The sequence below is a fragment of the Triticum dicoccoides genome, chromosome 2B (genome assembly GCF_002162155.2).
Source record: "Triticum dicoccoides isolate Atlit2015 ecotype Zavitan chromosome 2B, WEW_v2.0, whole genome shotgun sequence".
NCBI classification, from domain to species: Eukaryota; Viridiplantae; Streptophyta; class Magnoliopsida; order Poales; family Poaceae; genus Triticum; species Triticum dicoccoides.
In genome coordinates, this window is record NC_041383.1 from 23,595,827 (window position 1) to 23,608,675 (window position 12,849).

General features: G+C 39.9%; 1 protein-coding gene across 1 annotated transcript; it reads right to left on the minus strand.

Annotated features, from left to right (window-relative positions):
• Nucleotides 1–861: 861 nt before the first annotated feature.
• Nucleotides 862–8,913, minus strand: LOC119361868 (obtusifoliol 14-alpha demethylase-like). Its single transcript, XM_037627025.1, has 3 exons — nucleotides 8,895–8,913; nucleotides 3,456–3,957; nucleotides 862–2,080 (listed from the first exon to the last, which is right to left on the minus strand). The coding sequence occupies exons 2-3, from the start codon at nucleotides 3,927–3,929 to the stop codon at nucleotides 1,082–1,084; spliced, it is 1,473 nt and encodes a 490-aa protein (XP_037482922.1). The 5' UTR covers nucleotides 3,930–3,957; nucleotides 8,895–8,913; the 3' UTR covers nucleotides 862–1,081.
• Between the last annotated feature and the right edge of the window lie 3,936 nt (nucleotides 8,914–12,849).

The following is a 12,849-nucleotide window of genomic DNA, read 5'->3' on the forward strand; positions in this document are numbered from 1 at the left end:
CCCGGCAAGCTCCTCTTGCCGGGGCCTTGTCTCCTTGGCTTGGATACTTTGCTCTTATGCCTTGGTTGGCCTTCTCGGCAAGCTCCTCTTGCCGGGGCCTTGTCTCCTTGGCTTAGATACTTTGTTCTTGAACGGCTCCACAGGAACCGCGGAGGACCTTGGCGGTCACCCGGCAAGCCTTGCCGCGGGTGGCTGCAACTGCCCGTGCACAAGTTCGGAATACTAGGGTACCCCTACTCTAGTACACCGGCAGTGGCACAAACCGAAAACGCACGTTTAAGTGGAAGAACTCGAATATGCAACTTTGGCAGTGGCATGGTCTGACTTTTCCCATTGTAAAACGGCCTCTAGTGAGTATGCAGTAATACAAAAATTCGCACCTAAAGGTATCTAGCTTATCTAGCGAAAGTCAATTTGGCTCCCGGGAGCATTTGCTCCCGGGGCCAAAACATATTTTGAAATGAAAAAAAAAATTGGTGTACTTAGTCACATCCAAATGTCACCTGCAAATTTTGAGGCAAAAATATTAAACATTTTGGCTTGTACAAAAAAGACAAATCGAACACCAAAAGTTACCCCAAAATGTCATCTCAATTATTATTTTTTCCGATGAAATACCGCCGTTCCGTTTGGCATGAAAATTGACATGCATGTTTGCGACACTAATAGAATCATCTACAAAAAAATTCAGAATTTTTCTAAAACATTTATTATATTTTTTCACGTTACTGTTCATCCAGGAGCAAATGCTCCCAGGAGCCAAAATGCCAGCCCCGCTTATCTACTCCTACTAAGTCTATTATTACTATGAAGTACAGTAGTTAGGTCAATGCAGCACATCCACGCATAAAAATAGAACAATAAACTAAATGTAGTTGTAGATAAACAGAAACATACGGCAATAATTGTTATAGTCTTACAGAATATGGCTGACCAGCCAAATGTTTTGACAATTAAGTAGAAACAATCAAACATGAAATTATACACAACTTGGCCTTATGATACTCATAATACCATAGATAACTACACACACGCAAATATGTATCCAGGAAATTACGTGTCGATGGACATATGACATATCTTAGTTGCTTGCTAGATGGCGTCTCTTATAGTTTACCATCACTTTCCCTTTTGGCTCTAGTGCATACTTGCTCCAATCTGCCTTGGGAAAAGGAGAAGTCAATTTGAGTTCAAAATTTCTCAGCAAATGGCTCCATATAATTTTGATTTGCATAAAAGCATAGGCCTCCCCAGCGCAAGCATGCCTTCCACCACCAAAAATTCCGTAAGAGAATTTACCACCAACTTTGTCCTCGTCCCTTCCGGAACGAAACCGGTCAGGGTCATATACCTCAGGGTCCTTGTAAATGTGTGGCAATTTGCTAGTTAGCATTACAAGATTTACCAAGGTGTCACCTTTTGGGATGTCGTATTCAACTCCCTCTTTTGTCCTCACTATGATGTTCTTTTGTGCTTGGCGTACCAACCCAATCGATATTGGATTCACACGTCCAGCCTCTTTGATGCAACTATGCAGTGTCTCCATCTCTAATAAGACATTATAGTCTATCATGTCCTCATATGTCCTCATTATTTCTTTTTGCTCATTGACAACAGCATCTAAGAACTTTTCATGGGTCAATAGGCAAGCTCCAGTCCAGGTGGATATGACAGCGCTTGTATGTTTTCCAGCAAATATCAATGCGATGATCATTCCTGCGACAGCTGCTTCTGTTGTACGGCGACCATCTTTATACCTGGAATCCATCAACTTCTGGAGCACATCCTCCTCGACGCGGTTGCATATCTTTCGTGACCTCAGAATCTCTGAAACAATCTCTGTAAGCTTGACGCGAGCTCTATCACGTCGCCTATTTACTGGAATAGGGATATATGGGAGCACGAAACTGACGAAGTTCATTCCTGCTTCAATTTCAGTAAACAATGTGTAAAACTCGCCAAATATCTTCTCTCGAACCTCTTTTCCGAGTAAGCATCGGCTTGCGATTAACATGAGTATATGGTTGAACTCATCTTTTAGATCGACTACCCCGACTTCTCCCCATTTTCCAAAGTAGTCCTGTTGAATATAATACATTATCACAACGATCTATTAGTTGTGTTAACCATATGTAGCAAATTCACAAGCACATATATAGCATCTTGAAATATTATACCTTTTAGGAAACATTGATATAATATTTGTATTGCGCAACATGTCTGGCTAATGAAATATATGTTACACTAATATGATGCAAATTAATAATTCATTTTTTTTAAATGAATATTCGCCTTTCCAGTACAATAACTTCCGACATGCAAATTTCCATATAGTACATTGTATCCAGGTTTAAAATTTCAAAGAATATTTGCAAATTTTCGGTAATTTCATGGGTACGAGAATACTAGTTACCCCAACAGTATGGACTATATTAAAAAATCTCTAAATGCATTTAAATATGAATGAAACAAATATGAAATGGATAAAATTACATATTTATAGAGGTCCAAAATAATATTTTATCAAAATTCTAAACCTTATCGCTACTAAACATCATGGAATCCCATATTTTTACATTTAACAAAGGACTGATGTATCTAGTTATTAATAATGTATTGACCTTGTTTCAATAGTAGTTTTGTTACAAAAAATGATTTTCTGATAATGTTGCCTATCTTATTTTGGTATCGTTCTGCGCAGTAACCAGATTAAGTGTCAAACTATACAGACTTCTAAAGAAAAATTGAACAAATAGTATTATTTACATTTGTTTACTTGTTTATTGTATTATTTTACAAAGGAGAACTACATGAGCATGGAGATCAGACTAATTTTATTTATGGCACGTACAGACTACTTTAAATAGTGTGGATTTCATCATAGTTGTATATATTAATTTAAGAAATATATATAATCTCATTCCAGAATACGTTAATTGCATAATAGAAAGCACATCTGGTTAAACTTAACTACTTTTTTTATTAACAAACAATTCAAAACTTGCAAAAAAAAATAGAAAATTGTTAGATAGGACTTGCTGTCTAATTTTCATAAAATATCTGACTCGGTATATTTTTTTAGCAAATTATACTTACAATTTCACAATAACCTTAATGGTCATTTTTCTCTCTTGGGACTTTGCAAAGTAAGAAACGTCGTCTATTTAGGGAGTAACATGAAGTATCAAGTAGGTTCTTTAGTAATCTTTTGAGCAGCAATCCAACTTCTTTGATTAAATTAAATAATGCATAGTACATTGGACTAAAAAAACTAGAAACTGGAATGAAAACAAAAGATCAGAGTCAAAGTTGTTGTCTTGAGAATTTGAAATGTAAAAGAATGTCATCTATTTTGAAATAGAAAAAGTATCAAGCTTTGTATACTCCCTGAATCAATTGCAGGTTCAGTTTAGAAATTTAATTACGTGAGGAGGCACAATGACTGATATTATTACCTCCACTTCACGAAGCATGGGGTCAACATGGCTCCTGAGCTGTGATGGCTTTAGAGCATCAATGTAGAAGCGAATCTCATCCATTCGAGTGGAGGAATCTACGGCAAATCCATTCTCTTGGCCAAACATGGGCACAGTGAACTCGTTGAAATTACCTTGGGAAACCTCTGACTCAGAACCTTGAAAGAAAGGACCAGAGACCTCTGGCCCAACCAAGAAGGTTATCCTTTTCCAAAGAATGCTAACTGTGAACACACTGCCAAACTTGTTATACAGATAGGTCATTGTAACTTCAGGGCCCTTTGTACACAGGGTAGGTAAGAGTTTTATAAGAGCAATGTTATTCACCACGGGTGGAGGTGGTCGTGTACAAACTGGATCAAATGTAACTCTTGCATTTGCAATCTTGGTGACTATTGCAGTTATCAGAATAATGGCTAGGACCAACCACACAGTGCCAATTGGCAAGTCCATGTTGCTATGGTTTGTAGTTATGTTGGTACTGGAAAAACATGAAAATCATGAGTATGAATTTAAATGATTGGTGACTGCTAGATAACTTCATGTGTGTACCATTAACCAAAAAAATATGTTTTGAAGGAAAATTATAAGGTTGACCCTAAGTAGGAAACCAAAACTGTGTCTCCAAGGACTTGAACATAAGTGATGAACGGAATTGTACATTCCACGTCCTCAACCAAACAAGCTAAGATCGCTTCTTAAATATAAATTAAATATGACAAAGGCAAGCAAGCTAATTAAAACTAAAGTGCCAATATGTAGGAAATTAAAAGTTTCTAAAGTGTCATATTTACTATGCATGTTGTATCGATATGTAATCTTATGAATATGACACATTAACCTCCATAAACAATGGATCTTGGTAAACTGAAATGTCCTTGGACCTAAATCTACTCACAAGGCAAGGCTAATGCACCAAATTTTTGCCTAAATATTTCTTCTTCACTTCTATTCTCACTTGATAGAGAAAAAGTGTAGTTTACGCACATGCCTATTTCGTGAATGAAATCAGCAACTGCAATATCCAATCCAGCCTATGTCTAACCCACAAATATCCCGAATTGTGAAAATCCCAAATTTCCTTTGTTCAGTTAATACAATAGTGTTTCAACATTGTGAAATAAAATAAAAACGGTAAAATCATTGGAATTGCAAAAGCTTATCGCAACCTAGCAATTTCCATCAACATTAAAATAATGAAAAGGTTGAATAATATATTACGTACAAACTGGGTGACTTCAATATGGGAAACCTGGAATAATACATTCACTCGTAGTTAAGAACATATGTGACTGTATTAATTGGTTATTGGCAGAAAAAAATTGGTAATTAAAATATTGACTAACTAGATTATAATGTTGTAACATAGCAGTTCAATTCACTAGATTTAGGGGTCCAATCCATGTACTAATAGAAAACATACAAAAGACAACCGGCAGGTACCCGTCGGGAACTTCTGCAACAATTACTTCCGATATCATTGTCGGAACATGAGTTATCTCACTAGGATGCGTTGTTTGCCAACTCTATAACTTATGGTGGTGGTGGATGGCCCAAGGGATGTGGCGCTCAACTCCATGACACGCATTGATGGTGTTAGGGCATCCACATTGTGTGGCCAAATGGTAGTTCCAAGATGCTAAAATAGCTTTTGGCATTGGTTCTCAAAATTGTGGAGGTGTTGCCAAATCAAAGAAAAGAATGCCAAATCAGACAAAAGAGAGAACCGGAGATGCTAGGAGCGTCGATGCCAAATCCAAAGTGACAATAAACAAATATTTGCTTTGCATGCTACCTCCTCTCCATGGTTGAAAAGGCTCACGATTCATGTGCATGCCAAAGAGAGAGAACCGAATGCATATATTTTAAAGAGAGAGAAATGGCATGTTTACTATGTAGTGGGTCCCATCTTAAAAGTGGTGATAGAGAAAAAGTCTGGTTTACGCACATGCCTATTTCGTGAACGAAATCGGCCACTGCTATATCCACTCCAGCCTATGTCTAACCCACAAATGTCCTTAATTTGTGAAAATCCCAAATTTTCTTTGTTTAGTTAATGTAATAGGGTTTCAACATTGTGAAATAAAATAAAAACTCTGAAATCATTGGAAGTGCAAAAGCTTATCGCAACCTAGCAATTTCCATCAACATTAAAATAATGAAAATGTTGAATAATATATTACGTATAAACTGCGTGACTTAAATATGGGAAACCTGGAATGCTGCATTCATTCGTAGTTAAGAACATATGTGATTGTATTCATTGGTTATTGGCAGGCAAAATTGCTAATTAAAATATTGACTAACTAGATTATAATGCTATAACATAGCAGTTCAACTCACTAGATTTAGGGGTCCAATCCATGTACTAATAGAAAACATACTAAAGACAACCGGCAGGTACCCGTCGGGAGCTTCTGCAACAATTACTTCCGATATCATTGTTGGAACATGAGTTATCTCACTAGGATGTGTTGTTGGCCAACTATGTATTTCATGGTGGTGGTGGATGGCCCAAGGGGTGTGGCGCTCAACTCCATGACACGCATTGGTGGTGTTAGGCCACACGGGCATGACGGTTAAGCATTGACATACAGGCCCATTAGTAGCAGGGATCCGTCTTAGGGGGGAAAAGGTACCGGATGCATTTCTGGAAAAATAATACAGGGTGCCAATGGATGAGCGACAAATCGCTGGGGGTGGGGGCGGCGAGGGGGCAGTAGATCTGAGCCTAGAGTGCAAAGTGTGCTGGATTTGCCCACACATCGATCACATCGAAAAATACCATGACACACATGTTCGGAAAACTCTTAGCCAAGGGCATCTATGGTACCCTCTATCTTTTTTCTTTCTCTCAGTTTCCTATTAGTACAAACTGCCGGTTGTCTTTAGTATGTTTCTTTCTCTCAGTTTCCTATGATATGCATCGACATGGGCTGGCTAAAACCCACTTGGACTCAAAACTGACCAACCTAACCGAATCAGACTAGTACTATAACTCCTCGGAGCCTTTGCTCTGTTGGTTTTCAGCTCTAGAACGCCTAGACCGATGACCCTTTGTACTGCCTTTTCTCTCAACTCTTGTAAAATTTCGGCCAATGGACCAACTAGCTCAAACTTGGCTACTGCTCGTACATCAGTAAGCCAAACCATGTACCACTCGGACACAATTAACCTATCACAGCACGGACGTTACGAGAACTACTAATGCATGGAAATCTTGCAAACTCACCTCTACAACAAAGAGAAAGAGGAAAATTCTTGAAAATATAAAGGGGATATTTACGTGCGCACGATCACCAGAGTGGTTAATTACAGTACACATAAGAACCAAAATACTAATTTCTACGAGGCTAAGCAATAGTGTCGTCTACTCCCTCCGTCCGCGAATAAGCGTACTTCTAGCTTTTGTCTTAAGTCAAAGTTTTGAAATTTTGACCAACTATATACAAAAGAGTGATAACATATATGACATCAAATTGATATATTATGAAAGTATATTTCAAAATAGATGTAGTGATATTAATTTAGTGTCATAAATGCTAGTACTTTTCCCTATAAAATTGGTCAAAGTTTTAAAACTTTGACCTAGGACAAAAGCTAGAAGTGCACTTATTCGTGGACGGAGGGAGTAGATTGGGCAAGATGGTTACTGTACAAATCTTCTATTATCAAAAGTAGAAAAAAATAGGCTAGAAAATCTCAGAAAAATCGGAAACATCTCACCATTGATATTATTAATCAATAAATAATAAGGACCAATAGATCTAAGAAGCAACTTATTAACATTGAAGTTGAAGGAATTTACCAACCTAACGCTTAGGTAATCTTCATAGCAGCCTAATGCAAGGAGGACCTCCATGGAGCAAAGGGGAGAGGGAAATGATGTACTCACACGGGAACCTTTTCCTTACATCAGTCCACTAAACCTCGGGTAATACATTTCTACCACACAAACCATATTGATTATGTCTTTAATGTCCTTCTAATTAATACACACGATTGTACATTGCATTTAGTACTTTGTTACGTCGCTTGGAGCTAATTAGACTTTATAAGACCACTATATTTTTGTTCTCTCGTATCATTTTTTACTCGTGCCATTTTTGCATTGTTCAGTTTGTGCTTTTATATGTGGGTCATTGTTTCACAGTGCTAAGTGCTAAGCTTATGTAATTTCTTTGTTACAATGAAATTTACTTATACAATCTTTCTAAATGTACACTACTACTAGCAGGCTTGGAACCATGAGGCATCCAAAGTGATATTTTTCAAAGGAATGTGTGGAATTGATTGGGGGTAAAATTTGTATTTCTGCGACACAAACTATGTTTATTCAGCCCTCACTTTGGTAGAGTTGAGCATGTAGGTTTATCTTAGCAACAAATGATCCACCTGGGCAAAGTATCTTATACCAATTCAATTATATATTGTATTTTATATGGATTATGTATATTTTGTGTATAAATAACCTAGGTTCATGTAAAAGAGCATAATGGAGAAATGGTTAAGTAACAAGGCATGATGGTTTTGGTAGTAGTATTCAAGTATTTTTGTGGTAAAACATTTTGATTCGGTCGTATTTTTCATTATGCTATAAGGGAGATGGAGAAAACAATTTGAGGATAGGAGATTCATGATTATAACAAACGACAGCAAGAATTTGCATTAGGTACGTTGTAGTCTTGAGAACATATTACAAATAATGTCCCATACTATCTCTAATCCAAAATGTATGCCTTCTTTTATAACTTCTATTGTAGTCTATAAATTAATAACTATATCATCATTGCTTGGTATGAGCGGTTCGCTATCTCAAGAAAATTAACTATAACATCTAAAATAAGACAACGCTATTACTAGATTAATCCTAGCAATATTTTTGTGTATAATTATTTTTATGTGAGGCAACATGTTTGTAGAGATACTGGAAATCAAAGCACCATGGTGAGAACCATGTCAATATCCTAGAAGACTTATATTTTCGATCGGAGTAAGTAATTTCTTCCTGGCTTGCTTGGGAGCATGAAGCTTATGTGCTGCAGCGGGGCCATAGGTACATTATTTAAATTAAGGGATGTGATACATGTGGGCTCTGACTGAAATAAGTTGGTAGCGCCTTTATTTGTTTTTGGTCAAAATAAACATGCCACCTTAAGGGGTGAAATAAATATAACTGTAGTTGAAGACTTATTACGATAAAGGTTTGATTGATCATTAACCAAATTATTATTTTGAATAGGTTAATAATAATTATAGATGTTGCCCTCGCCAAAAAAAAAAAAAAGGAAGTTGCCTGCACATGTGTGTGGGCAATTTGCTAGTTTAACACTAATAGTTCGGATATCTAATGCAACTAACAAACCTCAAGAATTCACAATCACACGAATAACATAAGGGTTAACACATCAAGCATACCTGAACAAGAACTTCAACTCCTGCAAGTGCATGCTTCCTGAACTCGTTCCTTGTGGCCTATATATATAGAAGGACCGAGTCTTTAGAAGAAAAAAAACATTTGCGCAGTCCAAATCCGTCTACAGAGTAAGTTAGGCGCTCATTTAGTGCCAATTTAAGAACTGCCAACTGCCAACTTTCAACCACCACTGGTAAAATCGCATGTACATTTATTTTGTATGGTATGTCAATTAAGATGACCAACTATTATTTACACATTTAAAGTTTCGCGAAAAGTCTTCTTTTTCATGGCATGTCAACAAAACAAACTGAACGTTTTTAAGCTCTTTTTAATATTTTTCTTGTAAAGTAAAAAATCAACATATCTTCTCACGAGCACTTAAAATTACTCCTCCCCGTACATGCTTCCTCAACCCGTTCCGTATGGCTTCCATATATAGAATGGATCGAGTTCCAAAAATTCCTTTGGGCGGTCGAAATCAATCTCCGAATAAGTTAGGTGCACAGGCAGTCACATTAATTCAACAGCCAACCACCCAACGTCCACGTCTATCAGGTATGCACGACAGCTCGGCAGCCCGAAGCATAAATAATTATTTATATTCTGGATGTATCTAATGATATGTATATTCTTGATGTAGATATTTTTTGCTATAAAACTTGATCAAAATTTGTAAAGTTTGACTTTTGAAAGAAAAGAAAAATCCACTTACGCTACATTATGGAACGAAGGGAATACTATTTATCTCTCTCGAAGGCCAGCGGCCGCATTTATTAGAAAGGAGTGAAAGTACAATCATACCACAGTCTAGGCGATCTAGAGCTGTAAGTACTTGTCCAAGCCAAAGGAAGGGCTATTACAGAAAACAAAAGGAAAAGCAAGAGCAGCTCCTTCCTGGAAGATCAGGCTGCTAGGTCCGAAACACACCCAGCTGCTCTCCACACAGCAATGTCATCCCTGATCAGATCGAGCACTCGATCGACGCTGCTTGTTTTGTGTTCAAAGATCCTGGCACTCCTTTTCTTCCACACCCTCCAGTGCACCAGGATAGCAACGGTGTCGAAGTTACGCCGGTCTGGCTTGGGGATCTCTTTCCTGGCTGACAACCACCAGTCTTCGGTGCAGCTAAATCTGCTATCAGGAATGGCGAAGAACACACCCGTCCATTGCCTGAACCGGTGCCATAACTACTGCGTGAATCTGCAGTATACAAAGAGATGCGTACAGTCCTCTGGTTCAGCCAAGCAAAGCGGACATGTTGTGTTAGACGGCCAGCCGCGCCGCTGAAGATTATCCGCCGTTAGACAGCGTTTATGAACCACCGGCCACATAAAGAACCTGCAGCGAGGAGGAGCTTTGGATTTCCAAATTGGTTTGTAGCATCAAAAACGGATACCTGCCATGAAGAACATCCGGTAGACACTATGGACTGAGAATTGTTGATTTTCAGTAAGCCTCCAAAGCAAGCGATCAGCAACCTCCGGCTCAAGGATGGTAGCATGCGAGATGTCCCATATCTCGAGGTACTGAGCTAGAGCTTGAACTGACAGGCCTCCCCTTATGTCCTGTATCCAGGCATTGTTGTGCATCGCCTCTCTGATCGTGAGTCCTGAATTATGCACAAAAGAAAATAGAGTCGGTGCCACCATAGCAATCGACCGTCCATCCAGCAGCCATTTATCTGTCCAGAACCGTGCAATCTCACCGTTTCCCAACTTGACATAGCAAGCCGCATTGAAAATAGCCGAAACCTCATTCTCGGTGTTTTCCGGCAGACTGCGCCATGGCCTTTCCTCAGCCTCCCATCTCAGCCATGGCCATCTGCAGCGCAATGCAAGACCAAAATTTTGAAGGTTCGGCAAACCGAAGCCACCCAACTCCTTGGGTCTGCAAACCCGAGTCCAGGGGAGTAGGCAGTGACCGCCGTTTATGTCTTCCTCCCCTTTCCAAACAAAACCTCTGCACCTTCTCTCGATAATCTTGATTGCCCAAATAGGCAAAGGGAGTATTGACATAAAATGGATGGGGAGGGCCATGAGAACCGAACTCGTGAGAGTCAAGCGTCCCGCTGCAGCCAGCATCTTAGGTTTCCATCCTTTCATCTTGTCGGAGTATTTGTCAATGAGTGGCCAAATGTCATTTTTCCTCAGCCTAAAAATTGATAAGGGAAGGCCCAGATACTTGAAAGGGAATTGCTGTTTTTGGCACTAGAAGTGAGCCGCCACCATATCCTCCTCAGCATCCGTGCATCGAATACTGGTTGTAGTGCTCTTTAGAAGGTTGATATGAAGTCCCGAGGCCTGACCAAACAGATCCAGGATGCAGGATATCACCTGAAGGTCCATACTTGTTGGCCTAAAAAAAGGATAGCGTCATCCGCGAAGATGGATGCCCTGGGTGTTCCTCTGTCAAGACCGAAAGGTGGTAATATGTTTTGTTGCGTTGCCCAAAGCAATATGGCCTGCAGTGTGTCCATAGCCAGGATAAAGAGAGCAGGGGACAATGGGTCTCCTTGCCTTACTCCTTGACCCAGAGCAAAAGGTGTCGTCAACTCTCCATTAATTAGAACAGAGGAAGATGCCGAGCTGAGAAGCCCACAGATCCATGAAATCCACCTCCTCCCAAAGCCTCGTTTTTGCAAAACTTCAAGAAGGAAATCCAAGGAGAGAGTGTCAAAAGCCTTGGAGATATCGATTTTCATAAGCACCGTCGGCTTCTTCTTATGATGCAGCAACTTAGCAGCGTTCCAAACAAACTTGAAGTTTTCGTGTATGCTTCGGTTGGTGAGAAAAGCACTCTGCGCTTGGGATATAATTCCGGTAGCAGGGGCTTCAAACGAACTGCCAACACTTTGGCAAAGATTTTGGCAACGCCATGAATTAAGTTGATTGGCCTGAAATCCCCGAGTTGAAGAGAGACATCCTTCTTGGCCAGCAAGGTTATAATAGATGAGTTTAGACCACCAAAGGAGTGGAATCTCCCTTCATGTAAAGCATTCATCACAGCCATCAGGTCCTTCGCAATAATATCCCAGCATTCCTTGTAAAACAGCCCAGAGAAGCCATCGGGGCCCGGAGCATGATCTGATGGCATGTCAAAGACCACTTTCCTGACTTCTTTCTCAGTGAAAGGCGCCTCTAGGGAATTAGCAGACTCAGGTGAGATTTTGAGCAAATCTAGCTCCTCAAGATTAACCAAGCAGCTTCGAGCTTTAGGAGTGCCCATCAGGTTACGGAAGAAAGAGTGGGCAAGATCTAACTTCTCCTCCATGTTGACCACCGTGCGCTCTCCGCCCTTAAGATAAGGAATCAGGTGCTTTCTCCTCCTTCCATTGGCCTTCATGTGAAAATACTTGGAATTAGCGTCCCCCTCACGCAGGTCTCTAATCTTAGCCCGCTGCCAGAGACGAACACGTTCCAGAGAGGCTAGCGCTAGGCACTTCCCTTTAAGGAACGCTCTTAATCTTCTCTCCTCTGCTGAGAGTATCCTCGCTTCTTGCGCTGCATTAAAACGGAGTATGACCTCATTGGCGATCTAGAACTGCAGGTTCATCATGCTTTGCTTCCATTGTCCCCAGCTTCTGAGGGCCTTGGCAGCACGATTTAGCTTAGTGCTGAAAATATGCATAGGATCTGAGCTTGAAACCTCCTTGTCCCAAGATTCTTTAACTATCTCCAGGAATCCAGGCAATTTGCACCAAAAGTTTTCAAATCTGAATCTGTAGGACCGCGGGCGATCCGCTGAAACGGAAAGCAGCAGGGGGCAGTGATAAGAGATGCTTGAGCTCAAGGGATGTAGGTCACTGATCGGGTAGACATCTTCCCAAGCATTGTTGAAAAACAGCCTGTCAAGCTTCGCCATGATTGGGTGCTCCTGCCCATTGCACCATGTAAATTTCCTTTCGACCAGAGGCATCTCATGCAGACACAACTTGTTTAAGGTATGACAAAACTT

Coding starts and splice junctions, on each gene's coding strand:
- LOC119361868 (XM_037627025.1), bottom strand. CDS start 3,929: ATGGACTTGCCAATTGGCACTGTGTGGTTGGTCCTAGCCATTATTCTG. Junction 2,081..3,455: donor CCATGCTTCGTGAAGTGGAG/GTAATAATATCA, acceptor TATATTCAACAG/GACTACTTTGGAAAATGGGG.